This window comes from Salmo trutta, chromosome 24 (genome assembly GCF_901001165.1).
Source record: "Salmo trutta chromosome 24, fSalTru1.1, whole genome shotgun sequence".
Taxonomy (NCBI): domain Eukaryota; kingdom Metazoa; phylum Chordata; class Actinopteri; order Salmoniformes; family Salmonidae; genus Salmo; species Salmo trutta.
Genome location: NC_042980.1, coordinates 28,571,397 through 28,592,921, shown reverse-complemented (window position 1 = coordinate 28,592,921; position 21,525 = coordinate 28,571,397). Strand labels below are relative to the sequence as shown.

The 21,525-nt window shown below is 46.5% G+C and overlaps 1 protein-coding gene across 1 annotated transcript in view; it reads left to right on the top strand.

Annotated features, from left to right (window-relative positions):
• The window catches only part of LOC115161044 (E3 ubiquitin-protein ligase SH3RF3), a 73,970-nt gene extending 53,525 nt beyond the window's left edge, over positions 1-20,445 (top strand). Inside the window, 8 exon segments of the mRNA XM_029711725.1 lie at positions 705-755; positions 758-805; positions 6,065-6,534; positions 7,164-7,334; positions 7,691-7,896; positions 10,247-10,581; positions 11,714-12,045; positions 20,249-20,445. Coding sequence (XP_029567585.1) covers positions 705-755; positions 758-805; positions 6,065-6,534; positions 7,164-7,334; positions 7,691-7,896; positions 10,247-10,581; positions 11,714-12,045; positions 20,249-20,417 — 1,782 coding nt within the window. The 3' untranslated portion in view covers positions 20,418-20,445.
• The last annotated feature ends 1,080 nt before the right edge of the window (positions 20,446-21,525 follow it).

Here is a 21,525-nt window from a genome sequence, read left to right as displayed (position 1 = left end):
CACGCTAAGTCGCTGTAATCCACTGTGTGTGCATCTATGATACCCCACTGAATGGTTTGTGTTTATCTACTCACTCTTCCTTCTCTCTGTCTGTCTTTCTACCTCTATCTGAATATAGTTATTCTCCTCGTGTGTGGGAGAGAGAGAGGAAGAGAGAGAGCAAAGACACTCTCTCTTTCTCTCTCTCCCCCCCTTTCCCCAGCACAGTGTTTGTGATAAACAGTGATTTGTATTCCCTCCGCTCCTCTCCTCTTTAAAGCTCATATTTGTTCATGCTGTTACACACACTCATCTAGCTAAGGACCTGGAGAAATGCAGCGGTCTCTTGTTCTCTCTCTAATCAATTACTCTGTGTGTGTGTGTGTGTGTGTGTAGGGTGGGGGGGGGGGGGGGGGGGGGTGGGGGGGGGGGGGGGGGTGTGTGTGTGTGTGTGTGTGTGTGTGTGTGTGTGTGTGTGCGTGGCTGTGCGTGCGTTGGCGGGCGTGCGTGTGTGTGTGTGTTCCTCAGCAGCACCTGTTCTGGGTTCACACACTCTCTCAGGATGGATCTGGGGAAAGTGGGGCCAAGTCAAAGGACAGAGAGACACAGACACACACAGAATCACAGCTGCAGTTCCCTAGCTAAATGTCTGAATGGAAGGATTGGCTGAAATTCATTAGAAATGAAGAGAGGAGAGATTAATCGAATTCCTGTCTGTTTAATAGGATGAGGTTCTGACAGTGATCAGACGAGTGGATGACAACTGGGCACGAGGGCAATGCTGGGAGATAAGATCGGGATCTTCCTCCCCATCCTCTACGTAGAGGTAACACAACACTCACACACACACACTCACACAACACACACACACACACACACACACACACACACCCACACACACACACACACAGGGGGTCTTATTAGATAGAGATACATCAATAATTAAGGGTCTTCCATCACTTTGACACGGCATGGAGTGTGTGTGTGTGGTTATCTCTGCACGAGGTGGTTTGGGGGGGGACATAATTAGGGTGTCCCAGCTGGAGTGGAGCATTGCGGGAGGGAGGAGGGAGCTCTCTCTTGTCCTCTGCTATGCTATCCTCCTGTCTCCTCTCCTCTGGTGGTGTGGCCTCTGCGCCCATTAACCCTTCACACCCCTTTAATCACACTGCAGATTGACTTAGGAGTGGGTGTGGGTGGAGAAGACACACTTGCCACAGTGTGTGTGTCTCGCTTGCCCTTTTCGCAGTGCAGATATCAGCTCATCAGCTGTAGTGTCAGACTCACCTAGAGGAGTACTTAATGCACCTCTCTCTCTCACACACACACACCACACAAGCCACACACACAGTGAGCATAGCGCTACTCAAATGAAATATGACCACAGCAGAAAGCAAAAAAGCACAGGGTGGAGGATGGGGTCTGCCTCAGGGAAGAGTAAATGCAGACACACAACACACACACACACACACACACACGTAAAGACAGTGATAAGGGACACATTCAGGTGTATTGTGTATACTGTGGGAAAGTATGCATGAGATGGCGAGGCAAAACATCATATTTGGATGAAGTTATTCACTGTCTGTCTGTGTGTAGCTGACCTTCAGAAAGAGTGTGTGTGTGTGTCTATTGGTCCCCTGAGTGTGATGCCGTCAGTGCAGGATCAATCTATCAGGCTCATTTCCATATGGTCTGGCTCTGATTAGCATATCTATTAATATGGAAAACTGACATGTCACACACTGAGACAGATTCACTCCTACAGTCTATACACACACACACACACAGAGAGGGAAACAGCGCAGGTGATATTGATGTAAATGAATGTAGCAGTAGCCTCCCCCTGAGTTCAACATGGTGAAAAATACAATGGCGCCGGAGGGGAGGGCTGCCGTCTTATCGGCTCTTCAAATTTTAACCAACCGTGCTATTTTGTTTGTTTTTTCGCGTTGTTCGTAACTTGTTTTGTAGATAATGTTGCTGCTACCTTCTCTTATGACCGAAAAGAGCTTCTGGACATCAGAACTGCGATTACTCACCTCAAACTGGATGAAGAATTCTTCTTCAATGAGTCGGAGCGGGAGGGATATACTACTACAGACACCCAACCAGGCCCAGATCCCTGTGATTCACATGGAGAAGGAAACTGAGATTTCATGGAAAAAGATCAGGGTGCCTTGCGAGGATCAGATGATGAGTGGCTAATCTGCCCTTGCCTTCTGTCCTGCTAGCTAATGTTCAATTGCTGGAAAATAAATGGGACGTGCTGAAAGTACCACAACAGCTGGTGCACGATATCTAAGGAAGTCTCAAAGTTTTTTGCTCGTCTGAGATAGTGTGGTCTACAGCTTATCATGAGATACTCTAGAGAGTTTTCATCTGTATTTTTTAAGCTGTCTACATACCACCACAACCGATGCTGGCACTAAAACCTCACTCAATGAGCTGTATACCGCCATAAGCAAACAGGAAAACGCTCATCCAGAGACCACCTTTACTCCACACACAGAGACGCGGGACAAAGTTCTCCCTCGCCCTCCATTTGGCAAATTTGACCAGAATTCTATCCTCCTGATTCCTGCTTACAAGCAAAAATGAAAGCAGGAAGCACCAGTGATGCTAAACTACAGGACTGCTTTGCTAGCACAGACTGGAATATGTTCCGGGATTCTTCCGATGGCATTAAGGAGTACACCCCATCAGTCACTGGCTTTATCAATAAGTGCATCGAGGACATCATCCCCACAGTGACTGTATGTACATACCCCAACCAGAAGCCATGGATTACTGGCAACTTTCGCACTGAGCTAAAGGGTAGCGCTGACGCTTTCAAGGAGCGGGACTCTAACCCGGAAGCTTATAGGAAATCCCGCTATGCCCTCCGACAAACTATCAAACAGACAAAGTGTCAATACAGGACTAAGATCGAATCGTACTACACCGGCTCTGACGCTCGTTGGATGTGGCTGGGCTTGCAAACTATTACAGACTACAAAGGGAAGCACAGCCGAGAGCTGCCCAGTAACACGAGCCTACCAGATGAGCTAAATAACTTCTATGCTCGCTTTGAGGCAAATAACACTGAAACATGCATGAGAGCATCAGCTGTTCCAGACGACTATGTGATCACGCTCTCCGCATCAGATGTGAGTAAGACCTTCAAACAGGTAAACATTTAGGCCACAGGGCCAGACGGATTACCAGAACGTGTACTCCGAGCATGCGCTGACCAACTGGCAAGTGTCTTCACTGACATTTTCAACCTCTCCCTGTCTGAGTCTGTAATACCAACATGTTTCAAGCAGACCACCATAGTCCCTGTGCCCAAGAAGCACTAAGGTGACCTGCCTAAATGACTACCGACCCGTAGCACTCATGTCTGCAGCCATGAAATGCTTTGAAAGCCTGGTCATGGCTCACATCAACACCATTATCCCAGAAACCCTAGATCCACTCCAATTTGCATACCGCACCAACAGATCCACAGATGATGCAATCTCTATTGCACTCCACACTGCCCTTTCACACCTGGACAAAAGGATCACCTATGTGAGAATGCTATTCATTGACTACAGCTCAGCCTTCAACACCATAGTGCCCACAAAGCTCATCACTAAGCTAAGGACCCTGGGACTAACCACCTCCCTCTGCAACTAGATCCTGGACTTCCTGACAGGCCACCCCCAGGTGGTAAGGGTAGGTAACAACACATCCGCCACGCTGATCCTCAACACGGGGTCCCCTCAGGGGTAGGTGTTCAGTCCCCTCCTGTACTCCCTGTTCACTCATGACTGCACGGCCAGGCACGACTCCAACACCATCATTAAGTTTGCTGATGACACAACAATGGTAGGCCTGATCACCGACAACGATGAGACAGCCTATAGGGAGGAGGTCAGAGCCCTGACCGTGTTGTGTAAGGACAACAACCTCTCCCTCAACGTGATCAAGATGAAGGAGTTGATTTGTGGACTACAGGAAAAGGAGGACCGAGCACGCCCCCATTCATCGACGGGGCTACAGTGGAGCAGGTTGAGAGCTTCAAGTTCCTTGGCGTCCACATCACCAACAAACTAACATGGTCCAAGCACACCAAGACAGTCGTGAAGAGGGCACGACATAACCTTTTCCCCCTCAGGAGACTGAAAAGATTTGGCATTGGTCCTCAGATCCTCAAAAGGTTTTACTGCTGCAACATCGAGAGCATCCTGACGGGTTGCATCACTGCCTGGTATGGTAACTGCTCAGCCTCCGACCGCATCGCACCACAGAGCGTAGTGCGTACGGCCCAGTACATCACCGGGGTCAAGCTTCCCACCATCCAGGACCTCTATACCAGGCGGTGTCAGAGGAAGGCCCTAAAGATTGTCAAAGACTCCAGCCACCCTAGTCATAGATTGTTCTCCCTGCTACTGCATGGCAAGCGGTACCGGAGCCCCAAGTCTAGGTCCAAGAGGCTTCTAAACAGCTTCTACCCCCAAGCCATAAGACTCCTGAACAGCTAATCAAATGGCTACCCAGAATATTTGCATTGCCCCACCCCCACGCTGTTGCTACTCTCTGTTATTATCTATGCATAGCCACTTTAATAACTCTACCTACATGTACATAATTACCTCAATTACCTACACACCGGTGCCCCCGCACAGTGACACATTGACTCTGTACCAGTACCCCTGTATATAGCCCCGCTATTGTTATATACTGCTGCTCTTTAATTATTTGTCATTCCTATCGCTTTCTTTTTTTTTAGGTATATTCTTAAAACTGCATTGTTGGTTAAGGGCTTGTGAGTAAGCATTTACTGTAAGGTCTACACCTGTTCGGCGCATGTGTCAAATACAATTTGATTTGATAATGGCATGATGTCACATTGACATTGACCTTTGTGGTACGTGTGTGTATATTTGTGGGTGTTTGTGTGTGTGTTTTTGGTTTTACTATCCTTGTGGAGACCAGAAGTCCTCACAAGGATAGTAAAACAAGGAACATTTGGACAAGAGGGGACATTTTACCGGTCCCCACAAGGAAAAAGGCTATTTTAGGGTTAGGTTTAGGGTTACAATTAGGTTTATTGTTACAATTAGGGTTAGGAGTTAGGGTTAGATTTAGGGTCAGGGCTTTAGGGTTAAGGTTAGAGTTAGGTGTTAGGGAAAATTGGATTGAATGGGATTAAGTTGTTTGATCCCCACAAGGATAGTAAAACAAACATGTCTTTGTGTGTGTGTGTGTGTGTGTGTGTGTGTGTGTGTGTGTGTGTGTGTGTGTGTGTGTGTGTGTGTGTGTGTGTGTGTGTGTGTGTGTGTGTGTGTGTGTGTGTGTGTGTGTGTGAACTGAGAGGACCTGTGAGACTGAGCATCCGTCTGTGAGGTAGAGTGAGTAGTATTGTTGCTGGGCAGATTCAGTGTGTATATTATCTGACTAGCAGGAACAGACTACAAGATCTACTATCATCCTCTCAGATATGAGCTGCATTACAAACATTGTTCTCTCCTCCTACTCTTTCACTGAGTACATAGATACTCCTAAGGGTGCGGCGTGTGGTTGTGTGTGTGTGTCTTTGTGTGTGTGTCTTTGCACGTGCGTGTGTGTGTGATCCTTTGCGGCTGGTTTGAAGTTCTGCCAACAAGAGAAGGCGGGCTCTGAGAGCCAGGAGATCTGAGATCCTCTCCTCCTCTCTCATCTCTCCTCTCTTCTCCTCTCCTCCTCTCTTCTCCTCTCCTCCTCTCTCCTTTCTTCTCCTGACCTCCTCTCTCCTCTCTCTTCTCCTCTCCTCCTCTCTCCTCTCTTCTCCTCTCCTCCTCACTCCTCTCTTCTCCTCTCCTCCTCTCTTCTCCTCTCCTCCTCTCTCCTTTCTTCTCCTCTCCTCCTCTCTCCTCTCTTCTCCTCTCCTCCTCTCTCCTCCTCTCTTCTCCTCTCCTCCTCTCTCCTCTCTTCTCCTCTCCTCCTCTCTCCTTTCTTCTCCTCTCCTCCTCTCTCCTCTCTTCTCCTCTCCTCCTCTCTCCTCTCTTCTCCTCTCCTCCTCTCTCCTCTCTTCTCCTCTCCTCCTCTCTCCTCTCTTCTCCTCTCCTCCTCACTCTAGCTAAATGAAACAGCCAAACAGTTGATGGAGATTGACAAGCCGACACCCAATCCTGTCCCTGGCCCCAGCTCTGACCCGCCCCCCGGCCTCCCATTGGGTCCCTGCTCCTCTGGCCCCTCCCCTAACCCATCCTCTCCAGGAAGCAGCAATGGCGCCCTCCAGAGGCGAGGGGAGGAGAGGAGAGGAGGAGAGGAGAGGAGAGGAGGAGAGGGGAAGAAGAATGCTAAGAAGCGCCACTCGTTCACAGCTCTGAGTGTGACCCAGCGGACAGCACAGCTCAACAACAGACACAGTATGGAGATCTCCCACCCTGTACTCATCAGCTCCTCTGACCCCAGGGCTGCTGCACGGATACAGGACTCTCCCCCTGGTCCCTCTCCCTCCTCAGTAGGGGTTCTGGTTCCTCCCAGAGTGGCTTCAGTCACCTCAGAACTGCTGGCTCAAGCCAAGGTCCAACTACCACTCAACATGTAAGTACACTCAAGAAACGTACAGTTTACTCATCACACAGGCATGGTTCACTAACTGGTAAATCTATAGGTAAATGAGTTGCCTGACAATGTTTGCTGTTTTCTCTGAGCTGCTGTCCTATCTATATGGTGATACAGAAACTGAGATGAATATAGAGATGCTGTCGCACCTAATTACATATTTCCCTGGGCGCAGGAAACACACACACACACAGTATCCAGAGCAGGTTGTCCCGCTGATGAGGTCACACACTTCCATCTCCGACCTGGCAACCAGCCCTGTTGCTATGGGGAAAACGTCCCCCAGTTACCATAGTAACCCAGAGGCAGTGCATGGAGACCTTGTTTACGCTTCCTTCCTATTATTCTTCAGACATATATTCAGACGTATACATTCATATATCAAACATATATTCAGCCATACAGTACCCTCCAACAGTATTTGGACAGTGAAGTCAACATTTTTCTTTGAGTTCTTTCCTCCAGCCATTTGGATTTGAGTTCATGAGACAATTGTACGGGACCTCTTTTTATGGGGGAGTATTTTATTACATATTTGTTTGACCATTTGAAAAGAATACCACTCATTTTTTCATCCTGTTATCATGAATGATCTCTGTGTATCCCAGCTACCTGGCCCTGTATGCGTATAAGCCCCAGAAGGCAGATGAGTTGGAGCTGAGGAAAGGAGAGATGTACCGCGTCACAGAGAAGTGTCAGGACGGGTGGTTTAAAGGAACCTCTCTGCGCACCGCTGCTTCAGGTGTCTTCCCTGGAAACTACGTCACACCCGTGTCCAGGTGAGACACGCACGCACACACACACATACTTTCTCTCTTTCTCAGAAAAATACTCTCTCTCTATCTCTCTCTTTCTCGATCTCTCGATCTCTCTCTCTCTCTTTCTCTCTCTCTCTCTCTCGATCTCTCTCTCTCTCTTTCTCTCTCGATCTCTCGATCTCTTTCTCTCTCTCTCTCGATCTCTTTCTCTCTCGCTCTCTTTCTCTCTCTCTCTCTTTCTCTCTCGATCTCTCTCTCTCGATCTCTTTCTCTCTCTCTCTCTCGATCTCTCTCTCGATCTCTCTCGATCTCTCTCTCTCTCTCTCTCTCTCGATCTCTCGCTCTCTCTCTCAATCTCTCTCTCTCTCTCTGTGCAGAGCTCCGTTTGCGGTGGGTGGTTCGCGCAACTCCTGTCTCTCAGGGCAGGTGGGAGGGGCGGGACAGGGGAGTAAGGCAGCCTCCCCCTCCTCCTCTCGTCCCTCACCTCCCCCTTCCTCCCCCCAGTCTGCCGCTGCTCAGCTGAAGAACTGCCTTCGCTCTGGACAACAAACAGTTAACCAGGCCCGCTCTGCCATGCAACTGGGTGAGTACACGCAAAAGTTTGAGCACACCTACTCATTCAAGGGTTTTTCTTTATTTTACTATTTTCTACATTGTAGAATAATAGTGAAGACTTCAAAACTATGAAATAACACATATGGAATCATGTAGTAAACAAAAAAGTGTTAAAATCAAAATCAAAATCAAATCAAAATCCATTTTATATTTGATCTTCTTCAAAGTAGCCACCCTTTGGCTTGATGACAGCTTTGCACACTCTTGGCATTCTCTCAACCAGCTTCATGAGGTAGTCACCTGAAATGCATTTCAATTAACAGGTGTGCCTTGTTAAAAGTTAATTTGTGGAATTTCTTTCCATCTTATTGCATTTGAGCCAATCAGTTGTGTTGTGACAAGGTAGTGGTGGTATGCAGAAGATGGTGTCACACGCTGATCTGTGACACTATCTTCTGTCCTTGTGATTGTCTCCACCCCCCTCCAGGTTTCGTCCATCTTCCTCATTATCCCCTGTGTATTTATGCCTGTGTTCTCTGTTTGTCTATTGCCATTTCGTCTTGTTTGTCAAGTCAACCAGCATTTTTGTTATCAGCTCCTGCTTTTCCCAGTCTTTCTTTTTCTCGCCCTCCTGGTTTTTGATCCTTGCCTACCTGACTCTGAGCCCGCCTGCCTGACCACTCTGCCTGCCCCTGATCCTGAGCCTGCCTGTCTATTGCCTGCCGACCTGTCCATTGCCTGCCCCTGTTGGAATATTAAACCATTGTCAACTCGACGTGTCTGCATCTGGGTCTTACCTTGATTCCTGATAGATAGCCCTATTTGGTAAAAGTCCCTATTATGGCAAGAACAGCTCAAATAAGCAAAGAGAAACGACAGTCCATCATTACTTTAAGACATTAAGGCAATTTAAGACTTTAAGACAATCCGGAAAGTTTAATGAACTTTGAAAGTTTCTTCAAGTGCAGTCGCAAAAACCATGAAGCTCTATGATGAAACTGGCACTCATGAGGACCGCCAAAGGAAAGGAAGACCCAGAGTTACCTCTGCTGCAGAGGATAAGTTCATTAAAGTTACCTGCCTCAGAAATTGCAGCCCAAATAAATCCTTCACAGAGTTCAAGTAACAGACATCTCAACATCAACTGTTCAGAGGAGACTGCTTGAATCAGGCCTTCATGGTCAAATTGCTGCAAAGAAACCACTACTAAAGGACACCATTAGGAAGTGGAGACTTGCTTGGGCCAAGAAACACTAGCAATGGACATTAAACTGGTGGAAATCTGTCCTTTGATCTGATGAGTCCAAATGTAAGATTTTTGGTTCCAACCGCTGTGTCTTTGTGAGACACAGAGTAGGTGAACAGATTATCTCCGCATGTGTGGTTCCCACCGTGAAGCATGGAGGAGAACGTGTGATGGTGCGGGAGTGCTTTGCTGGTGACACTGTCTGTGATTTATTTAGAATTCAAGGCACACTTAACCAGCATGGCTACCATTGCATTCTGCAGTGATAAGCCTTCCCATCTGGTTTGTGCTTAGTGGGACTATCATGTGGGACTATCATTTGTTCACCTGGAAAAGCATTCCAGGTGAAGCTGGTTGAGAGAATTCCAAGATTGTGCAAAGCTGTCATGAAGGCAAGACTGGGTACTTAAAATATAGTAACTTTTTTATATTTTTGGTTACTACATGATTCCATATGTTATTTCATAGTTTTGAAGTCTTCACTATTATTTTACAATGTAGAAAATAGTAAAAATAAAGAAAAACCCTTGAATGAGTAGGTGTGTCCAAACTTTTGACTGGTGCTGTACATACACTTACACACACAAAGATGATTCAGGTTCTAGTGCTGTACATTTTATCTCTCTCTCTTACATCTGGCCTCTCTCTCCCTCCTTCCCTCTCTCCGTCACGGAGAACATGATGATATTTAAAGTTTCTCCTGGGAGCCTTATGAGTGCACAGTGTGGAATCGCTTCCCAGAAAAACACACACACACACACACACACACACACACACACACACACACACACACACACACACACACACACACACACACACACACACACACACACACACACACACTTCTTCCTCAGTGACATCACTGCTGTTGTTTAGTGGAGGCGTAATAATAAAGCACAGAACTCAATCTCTCCCCACCTCCTCTCTCTCTTTCTCTTTTTCTTTCTCACTCACACAAATCAACACATCTGGTATCCATTACAAAAGAAAGTATCGCCATAGGTAGGCTATGTGAGTTCAAACTGCCAGCTCTGATGACAGCAGGAACAGGATGCAGGTGGTGTCTAGTAACAGTAAGATGCTGTGTAATACTATATAAGAGTGTGTTATAGTGTGTAATGTGTTTGTTCAGTCCACAGCCCGCCCGCCAGCAGCCCAGAGCGTCCCACAGCGGCCATCTCTCCTCTCCGACATCAGAACTCCTCCCCCTCGCGCTGCGCTGGCCAATCGGCTCGCCCAATGTCCATGGTGTCCCCTGGCCCTTCCCCCCTCTCCTCCCCTGCCTCACGCCCCCTCTCCTGCCTCTCCTCCCCTCTCCTTCCCCGTTCCTCTCCCCTCTCCTGCCTTACCCCTCCCAACGCCAGTGCTGCCCTGCTCAATGGAGAATCAACCAATCCCTTCCAGCCACCCTCACCTGGCCCCTCCCACAGCAACGCCCAGGGGGCAGTCCCCCCAAAACCAGAGAAGGTGAGTCATCTAGCTGTCTCTCTTTTTCTGTCCTCTCATCTCTTCTCTCTCTCCTTGCTCCATGCTCACAACAGAGTCTGGCTCCCACATCACACTGCTTTAAAATCTTTCAACATGATGCCATAGTCAGGATATAGACAGGGATTATTAAAGGAATGGCTAGGGGAAAAGGTGTTGGGGGGAAGTTGCTTGCACCTGGACATGGAGCAGAATCGTCCAACGACAAACAGACAGACTACCCGTGTAACAGGGCTGTCTCTGTGTTGCTCTCTTCATCTTGATGTGTATATTAAAGCTGATTCCACGGTGACAGTGATGGATGGTCAGGATGTCTGTGAGAGAGGAGCCTATCTGGCTTCACAGACACAAGATGAGACAGTTTGTGGCAATAAGATTTAATCTGAAGCTGGGCAGAGACTAAGACAAATAGACTAGGGAACGACCACGATAAACATTCTTTGGCTATGAGCTGTGATGGATCATCTATAGTATGAATTAGTCTCATAGCATTAAGCCTCCTATCTTTCCTAACCATTTTATTTCCCCCATGCATTGGCTTATTATGCGTTGGAGTTGCCTGATTGAGCTGTGTGTGTCAGGGAGTTTGAGATTTGTGGTGTGCGCACGCGTGTCTTCGCGTGTGTGTGTTATGAGTCCTGCTGTGCCGTCACAGACGCCTCCATACTCATTATGCGCTGATAATTGGCTCACCCATCACCTCTAACACGCACACACAGGCACATGATTACACACACACACACACACACACACACACACACACACACACACACACACACACACACACACACACACACACACACACAAACACACACACAAAAACACACACACACACCCTCAGTAAGTTCCACCTCACATACATCGAGACTAAACTATCTGTTCTCTGTATATGTGCTGCTCTCTGGTGGCGAGTCAGAGAACTACACTCAGATCTCAGAGACTGTACTGGCAAACAGGAGGTGTCATTATTACATCAGGTAGATAGCAGTTAACTGTCTCTGAGACCAGGAGTGATACTGTCAGACAAAGAGAACAGATAGTCTGTAGATGAGTGAAAAGAACACGTCGTTTTACCATCCCCTTCTCTTCTCCGTCTCGTTCGCTCTGTCCGCAGAAAGAGAAGAAAGGATGTCTGCTAAAGCTTCTCTCGGGAGCCGCGGCCAAGAAGAAGTCATCGCGCTCTCCCCCGTCCTCACCCCCGACCCTCCCCCTGTCGGGTGCCGTCCTCCCACATCACACCCGCTCTGGCTCCTGTCCAATGGAAGCTCAGGGGCGTGCCGGGTCTTGTCCAATTGAGAGTGAGATGGTGGGGGCCATGGGGTTAGAGCCTCTGCACAGGAAGTCAGGATCCCTCGACCTCAACTTCCCCCGGTCGGCCCCGACGCCCCGCACCGGAAACGCACTGCTGGCCCTCCGGCCTGAACCCAAACCCCTGTCCAGAGAGAGGTATACGTATACAGTATTGTGGTAACACACACTCTCATACACACACCCTGTCCAGAGAGAGGTATACGTATACAGTATTGTGGTTACACACACTCTGATACACACACCCTGTCCAGAGAGAGGTATACGTATACAGTATTGTGGTTACACACACTCTGATACACACACCCTGTCCAGAGAGAGGTATACATATTTTAGTATTGAGTAGTATTTATTAGGATCCCCATACATCATAAATAACACAATACATCATTACTCTGTTAAATGTATAAAATCCACAATAGCACAGCATTACAATGTGTGTGTAGAGTGCGTGTGTTAGAGTGTGTGTATGTGTGTTTGTCAAAAAATCTAATATAATTGTATTTGTCACATGGTTCGTAAACAACAGGTGTAGTTAAACAGTGAAATGCTTACTAACGGGCCCTTCCCAACAATGCAAAAAATAATTGTAATAATAACACAAGGAATAAATACACAATGAGTCATGATAACGTGTCTATATACCGGGTACCAGTACTGAGTCCATGTTCAGGGGTATGAGGTAATTGAGGTAGATGTACATATAGGTAGGGATAAAGTGACAGGCAACAGGATAGATAATAAACAGTAACAGCAGTGTATGTGATGAGTCAAAAGAGATTAGTGCAAAAAGGCTCAATGTAGATATTCTGGGTAGCTATTGGTTAACTATTTAACTAACTATGCTGAACAAAAATATAAACGCAACATGCAACAATTTCAAAAATGTTACTGAGTTACAGTTCATATAAGGAAATCAGTCAATTGAAATAAATCAATTAGGCCCTAATCTATGGATTTCACATGACTGGGTATACAGATATGCATCTGTTGTTCACAGATACCTTTTAAAAAAGGTAAGGGCGTGGATCAGAAAACCAGTCAGCATCTGGTGTGACCTTGCCTCATATCTCCTTCACATAGACTTGATCAGGCTGTTGATTGTGGCCTGTGGAATGTTGTCCCACTCCTCTTCAATGGCTGTGTGAAGTTGCTGGATATTGGCGGGAACTGGAACACGCTGTCGTACACGTCAATCCAGAGCATCTCAAACATGCTCAATGGGTGACATGTCTGGTGAGTATGCAGGCCATGGAAGAACTGGGGCATTTTCAGCTACCAGGAATTGTGTACAGATCCTTGCGACATGGGGCCGTGCATTATCATGCTGAAACATGAGGTGATGGCGGTGGATGAATGGCACAACAATGGGCCTCAGGATTTCGTGATATCTCTGAGAATTCAAATTGCCATCGATAAAATGCAATTGTGTTTGTTGTCCGTAGTTTATGCCTGCCCATAACATAACCCCACCGCCACCATGGGGCACTCTGTTCACAACGTTGACGTCAGAAAACCACTCGCCTCTGTCTGCCATCTGCCCGGTACTGTTGAAACCCGGGATTCATCCGTGAAGAGCACACTTCTCCAGGGTGCCAGTGGCCATCAAAGGTGAGTATTTGCCCACTGAAGTCAGTTACGACGGCGAACTGTAGTCAGGTCAAGACCCTGGTGAAGACGATGCGCATGCAGATGAGCTTCCCTGAGACGGTTCCTGACAGTTTGTGCAGACATTCTTTGGTTGTGCAAATCCACAGTTTCATCAGCTGTCCGGGTGGCTGGTCTCAGACGATCCCGCAGGTGACGAAGCCGGATGTGGAGGTCCTGGGCTGGCGTGGTTACACATGGTCTGTGGTTGTGATGCCAGTTGGACGTACTGCCAAATTCTCAAAACGTTCTCTGGTGGACGTTCCTGCAATCAGCATGCCAATTGCATCTGTGGCGTTGTGCTGTATGACAAACTGCACATTTTAGAGTGGCCTTTTTTGTCCACAGCACAAGGTTCACCTGTGTAATGATCATGCTGTTTAATCAGCTTCATGATATGCCACACCTGTCAGGTGGATGTATTATCTTGGCAAAGGAGAAATGCTCACTAAGAGGGATGTAAACAAATTTGGGCACAAAATTTGACAGAAATAAGCTTTTTTTGCGTGTGGAAAATCTCTGGGATCTTGTTAAGGCTGTGGGTAACTGGTGAAAGGAGTCAGGCGCAGGAGAGCTGAGATGCGTGGACAAGGTATTTAATTCAAGAAAACACCAGTATAAACACAATACTAATGGTGCTGGAAAAATACCGGTACCACGAAATAAATGGGCGTAATAACAAAACCCGGTAACAATATACCAGCTGTCAGATACAGCCTTACAATAAAACAAACACGCACACAAACATGGGGAAACCAGAGGGTTAAATAATGAACATGTAATGGGGGAATTGAAACCAGGTGTGTAAAAAACAAAGACAAAACAACTGGAAAATGAAAAGTGGATCAGTGATGGCTAGAAGGCCGGTGACGTCGACCGCCGAACGCCGCTCGAACAAGGAGAGGGACCGACTCCGGCGGAAGTCGTGACAGATCTTTTATTTCAGCTCATGAAACACAAACTTTACATGCTATGTTGTGTTTACATGTTGTGTTTATATTTTTGTTCAGTGTATTTAGCAGTCATATAGCTTGGGGGTAATTATAATAATTAGCTGGGTGCTTACATTTGTCCGATTTCATACATGTACTATAGAGTGCATTTGGAAAGTATTCAAATTTCCAAATTTTTGTTAGGTTACAGACTTATTCGAAAATGGATTACATTGTTGGTTTTTTTAATCTACATACACTACCCCATAATGACAAAGCAGACAGGTTTTTAAAAATGTTTGCAAATTTATCAAATAAAAAAAGAAGTAAATATTACATTTACATAAATATTCAGATCCTTTACTCAGTACTTTGTTGAAGCACCTTTGGCAGCGATTACAGCCTCAAGTCTTCTTGGGTATGACACTTCAAGCTTGGTACACCTGTATTTGGGGAGTTTCTCCCATTCTTCTCTACAGATCCTCTCAAGCTCTGTCAGGTTGGATGGGGAGCGTCACTTCACAGCTATTTTCAGGTCTCTCCAGAGATGTTCAATCGGGTTCAAGTCCAGGCTCTGGCTGGGCCACTCAAGGACATTCAGAGACTTGTCCCGAAGGCACTCCACCGTTTCCTTGTTGTGTGCTTAGGGTCAATGTCCTGTTGGAAGGTGAACCTTCGACTCAGTCTGAGGCCCTGAGCACTCTGGAGCAGGTTTTCATCAAGGATCCTGACTTGTCTCCCAGTCCCTGCTGCTGAAAAACATCCCCACAGCATGATGCTGCCACCACCATGCTTCACCGTAGGGATGGTTCCAGGTTTCCTCCAGATGTGACACTTGGCATTCAGGCCAAAGAGTTCAATCTTGGTTTCATCAGACCAGAGAATCTTGTTTCTCATGGTCTGAGAGTCCTTTAGGTGCTTTTTGGCAAACTCCAAGCGGGCTGTGCCTTTTACTGAGGAGTAGCTTCCGTCTGTTTTCACTTTGTCATTATGGGGTATTGTGTGTAGATTGATGAGGAAAACAATTAATTTAATCAATTTTAGAATAAGGCTGTAAAGTAACAAAATGTGGAAAGGGTCTGAATACTTTCCAAATGCACTATATATATATATATTATGTGAATTGGAAATTAGTTTTTTGCATATCCCACTCTCCCGAGACACCCTCAGAGAGTGGGGTCGCAGCCAGGGATCAGCCATTATTGATGGCGACCCTGGATCAATTTTGGTTAAGTGCCTTGCTCAAGGGCACATTGACAGATTTCTCACCTAGTTGTCTTGGGGATTTGAACCAGCGACCTTTCAGTTACTGGCCCAATGCTCTTAACTGCTAGACTACCTTCCACCCTAGAAGCTGTTCAGGGTCCTGTTGGTTCAAGACTTGGTGCATCGGTACCGCTTGCCGTGCAGTAGCAGAGCGAACAGTCTATGACGGGTGGCTGGAATCTTTGACAATTTTTAGGGCCTTCCTCTGACACTGCCTGGTGTAGAGGTCCTGGATGGCAGGGAGCTCGGCCATCCGCTGGGCCATCCGCACTACCCTCTGTAGCGCCTTGCGGTCTGATGCCAAACAGTTGCCATACCAAGTGGTGATGCAGCCAGTCAAGATGCTCTCCAATGGTGCAGCTGTAGAAATTTTGGAGGATCTGAGGGCCATGAATGTTTTCAGCCTCCTGAGGGGGAAGAGGCATTGTCGTGCCCTCTTCACAACTGTGTGTGGACATCAAGGAACTTGAAGCTCTCAACCTGTTGCACAACAGCCCTATCTATGTCAATGGGGGCCTGTTCGGCCCTCCTTTTCCTATAGTCCACAATCAGCTCCTTTGTCTTGCTCATATTGAGAGAGAGGTGGTTGTCCTGTCAGCACACTGCCAGGTCTCTGACCTCCTCCCTATAGGTTGTCTCATCGTTGTCGGTGATCAGGCCTACCACTGTGGTGTCGTCAGCAAACTTAATGATGGTGTTGGAGTCGTGCTTGGCCACGCAGTCGTGGGTGAACAGGGAGTACAGGAGGGGACTAAGCACGCACCCCTGAGGGGCCCCTGTGTTGAGGATCAGCGTGGCAGATGTGTTGTTGCCTACCCTTACCACCTGGGGACAGCCCATTAGGAAGTCCAGGATCCAGTTGCAGAGGCAGGTGTTTAGTCCCAGGGTCCTTAGCTTAGTGATGAGCTTTGTGGGCACTATGGTGTTGATCGCTGAGCTGTAGTCAATGAACAGCATTATTCACATAGGTGTTCCTTTTGTCCAGGTGGGAAAGGGCAGTGTGGAGTACGATTGAGATTGCGTCATCTGTGGATCTGTTGGGGTGGTAAGCGATTTGGAGTGGGTCTAGGCTTCCTGGCATTAGAGTGTTGATGTGAGCCATGACCACCCTCTTCATAGCACTTCATGGCTACCAATGTGAGTTCTACGGGGCGGTAATTATTTAGGCAGGTTACCTTCACTTTCTTGGGCACAGGGACTATGGTGATCTGTTTTAAACATGTAGGTATTACAGACTCGGCCAGGGAGAGGTTGAACATGTCAGTGAAGACACTTGCCAGGTGGTCCGCACATGCTTTGAGTACACGTCCTGGTAATCCTTCTGGCCCTGTGGCTTTGTGAATGTTGACCTGTTTAAAGTTCTTGCTCACATCAGCTATGGAGAGCGTGAGCACACGGTCGTCCGGAACAGCTGGTGCTCTCATGCATGCTTCACTGTTGCTTGCCTCGAAGCGAGCATAAAAAGCATTTAGCTTGTCTGGTGGGCTTGTGTCACTGGGCAGCTCGCGGCTGGGTTTCCCTTTGTAGTCTGTAATAGTTTTCAAGCCCTGCCACATCCGACGAGCATCAGAGCCAGTGTAGTAGGATTCAATCTTAGTCCTGTATTGACACTTTGCCTGTTTGTTGGTTTGTTTGAGGACATTGCAGGATTTCTTATAAGCGTCCGGATTAGTGTCCCTCTCCTTGAAAGCGGCAGCTCTAGCCTTTAGCTCGGTGCGGATGTTGCCTGAAATCCATGGCTTCTGGTTAGATTTGCCAAATGGAGGGAGAGGGAGAGCTTTGTATACATCTCTGTGTGTGGAGTAAAGGTGATCTAGAGTTTTTTTTCCCTCTGGTGTCACATGTGATATGTTGGTAGTAGTTTGCCTGCATTAAAGTCCTCGGCCACTAGGAGCACCGCTTCTGGATGAGCATTTTCTTGTTTGCTTATGGCCTTTTACAGCTCGTTGAGTTCGGTCTTAGTGCCAGCATCGGTTTGTGGTGGTAAATAGACAGCTATGAAAAATATAGATGAGAACTCTCTTGGTAGATGGTGTGGTCTACAGCTTATCGTGTAGTATTCAACCTCAGGCGAGCAATACCTCGACACTTCTTTAATATTAGACATCGCGCACCAGCAGTTATTGGCAAATAGACACACACCCCCGCCCCTCATCTTACCAGACGTAGCTGCTCTGTCCTGCCGAAACACATCGAAGCTAGCCAACTCTATATTATCCGTGTCGTCGTTCAGTCTCTGTGAAACATAAGATATTAGAGTTTTTAATGTCCCGTTGGTAGGATAGTCTCAATCATAGATCGTCCTGTTTGTTTTCCAATGTTTGCACGTTAGCCAATAATACAGAGGGTAATGGTGGTTTACCTACTCGTCGGCGAATTCATACAAGGCACCCTGCCCTCCTCCCCCTTTTTCTCTTTCTTTTCTTCACGCTTATGACGGGATTTGGGCCTTGTCTCAACAAAGCAGTTCAACCTTCGTGTCGGACTCATTAAAGAAAAAATCTTCATCCAGTTCGAGGTGAGTAATCGCTGTTCTGATATCCAGATGTTATTTTCGGTCATAAGAGACGGTAGCAGCAACACTATGTACAATATTAGTTACAAACAATGCGAGAAAAAATAAATAAAAATAGCACAGTTGGATTGGAGCCCGTAAAACAGCAGCCATCCCCTCTGGCGCCATTATAATCTCAATAAACTTATTCATGAAGCCAGTGATTGAGGTAGTAAACTCCTCAATGCCATCGGATTAATCCCGTAACATATTCCAGTCTGTGCTAGTGAAACAGTCCTATAGCTTAGCATCCGTGTCATTGGACTACTTATAGTATCTAATATAATAATAATATATGTGTCACACCCTGACCTGAGAGAGAGGGTTTGTTTCTCTATGTGGTTAGGTCAGGGTGTGGGGTGGGCATTCAATGTTTTGTATTTCTTTGTGTTGGGCCGAGTATGGTTCCTAACCAGATGCAGCTGTCTATTGTTGTCTCTGATTAGGAACCATACTTAGGCAGCCTTTTTTCCACCTGTGTTTGTGGGATCTTGTTTTTGTATTGCTGTTAGTAGCCTGCAAAACTTTTTGTTCGTTGTGTTGTTTATTGTTTTGTTTTTTGCTGGTTCACCGTTAAATAAAATATGATGAACCCAACACACGCTGCGCCTTGGTCTACCTTTAACGACGGACGTTACAATATGCCATTTAGCAGACACTTTTATCCAAAGCGACTTACAGTCATGAATATATTTTACTCACGGGTCGTCCTGGGAATCAACCCCATATCCTGGCGCTGCACGCACCATTCTCTACCACCTGAGGACCACTTCCGTATTGAGCATGTCACTGGTACTTCCTTATTGAGTTTTTGCTTGTAAGCAGGAATAAGGAGGATTGAGTTATGGTCAGATTTGCCAAATGGAGGGCGAGGCGGAACTTTTTATTGCATATTTTCTTCGTTTCTTCGCCTCTAGTTGCACAGGTGACATGCTGGTAGAAATTAGGCTAAACAGATTTCAGTTTTTCTGCGTTAAATTCACCGGCCACTAAGAGCTGCCTCTGGGTGAGCATTTTCTTGTTTGCAGTTCGTTGAGTGTGGTCTTAGTGCCAGCATCGGTTTGTGGTGGTAAATAGACAGCTATGAAAAATATAGATGAAAACTCTCTTGGTAAATAGTGTGGTCGACAGTTTATCATGAGGTGTTCTAATTCAGGCAAGCAGAACTTTGAGGCTTCCTTCATATAAGAGATTGTGCACAAGTTCTTGTTAACAAAGAGACACAAACCATGTGGCCATGTCAGTTTACAATCTAGGGTTACACCAATATATACTGTGTTCCAACAAATATACTGTGTTACAACAAATATACTGTGTTTACACACACTCTCATACACACACCTTGAAACATACACTAGTCTACGCCACGGCAGCACAAAAAAGAACTGAGCCTCTGATCATCACTCTTCTCCTATCCCCATCACTGTGTGTCAGAGATAATAGTGCCCTCCAGCACACGCACACGCAAGCAAGCGCAAGCACGCGCAAGTACTAGCGCACACACAGAAACACACACACACACACACATACGCACACACACACACAGACACACACACACACTCACAGCTTGGAGCTTGATACTAGCTGTAGGTTATCAGTCCTTCAGCGGTCACTGTGAGCTATAGCTCCTCTGGTTTACACAGACATGTATTTTTTCTCTGAGAGCAGCTGCTTAACATACACACACACACACACACACACACACACACACACACACACACACACACACACACACACACACACACACACACACACTACTCCAAAGTGTCAAGCACTTTGTGAGCCGTTTATGTACAAAACTGCTGAATGATGTTGACCTGAGTAGCTGCATATATCAACTCTTACTGTGTGTGCATGTGTGTGTGTGTGTGTGTTTTGGTGTGTGTGTGTGTGTCTTAATATGAGTTACAGTGCATCATTCTTCCTAACTCTCCCTCCCTAGGTATCGTGTGGTGGTGCCCTACCCCCCTCAGAGCGAGGCAGAGATCGAGCTGAGAGAGGGAGACGTGGTGTTTGTTCATAAGAAGAGAGAAGATGGCTGGTACAAAGGCACTCTGCAGAGGACTGGACGCACTGGGCTCTTCCCCGGCAGCTTCGTAGAAATCTTCTGAACAGGATCGCTACACACACACACACAAACACACAGAGCATACAGTTGAAGTCGGAAGTTTACATACACTTAGGTTGGAGTCATTAAAACTTGTTTTTCAACCACTCCACAAATTTCTTGTTAACAAACAATAGTTTTGGCAAGTCGGTTAGGACATCTACTTTGTGCATGACACGTGTCGTTTTTCCAACAATTGTTTACAGACAGATTATTTCACTTATAATTCAATGTATCACAATTCCAGTGGGTCAGAAGTTTACATACACTAAGTTGACTGTGCCTTAAAACAGATTGGAAAATTCCAGAAAATGATGTCATGGCTTTAGAAGCTTCTGATAGGCTAATTGACATAATTTGAGTCAATTGGAGGTGTACCTGTAGATGTATTTCAAGGCCTACCTTCAAACTCAGTGCCTCTTTGCTTGACATCATGGGAAAATCAACAGAAATCAGCCAAGACCTCAGAAAATAAATTGTAGACCTCCACAAGTCTGGTTCATCCTTGGGAGCAATTTCCAAATGCCTGAAGGTACCACGTTCATCTGTACAAAAAATAGTACGCAAGTATAAACACCATGGGACCATGCAACAGTCATACCGCTCAGGAAGAAAACACGTTCTGTCTCCTAGAGATGAACGCACTTTGGTGCGAAAAGTGCAAATCAATCCCAGAACAACTGCAATGGACCTTGTGATGATGCTGGAGGAAACAGGTACAAAAGTATCTATATCCACAGTAAAACGAGTCCTATATCAACATAACCTGAAAGGCCACACAGCAAGGAAGAAGCCACTGCTCCAAAACCTCCATAAAAATGCCAGACTACCATTTGCAACTGTACATGGGGACAAAGATCGTAGTTTTTGGAGAAATGTCCTCTGGTCTGATGAAACAAAAATATAACTGTTTGGCCATAATGACCATCGTTATGTTTGGAGGAAAAAGGGGGATGCTTGCAAGCCGAAGAACACCATCCCAACCGTGAAGCACGGTGGTGGCAGTATCATGTTGTGGGGGTGCTTTTGCTGCAGAAGGGACTGGTACACTTTCCAAAATAGAAGGCATCATGAGGCAGGAAAATTGTGTGGATATATTGAAGCAACATCTC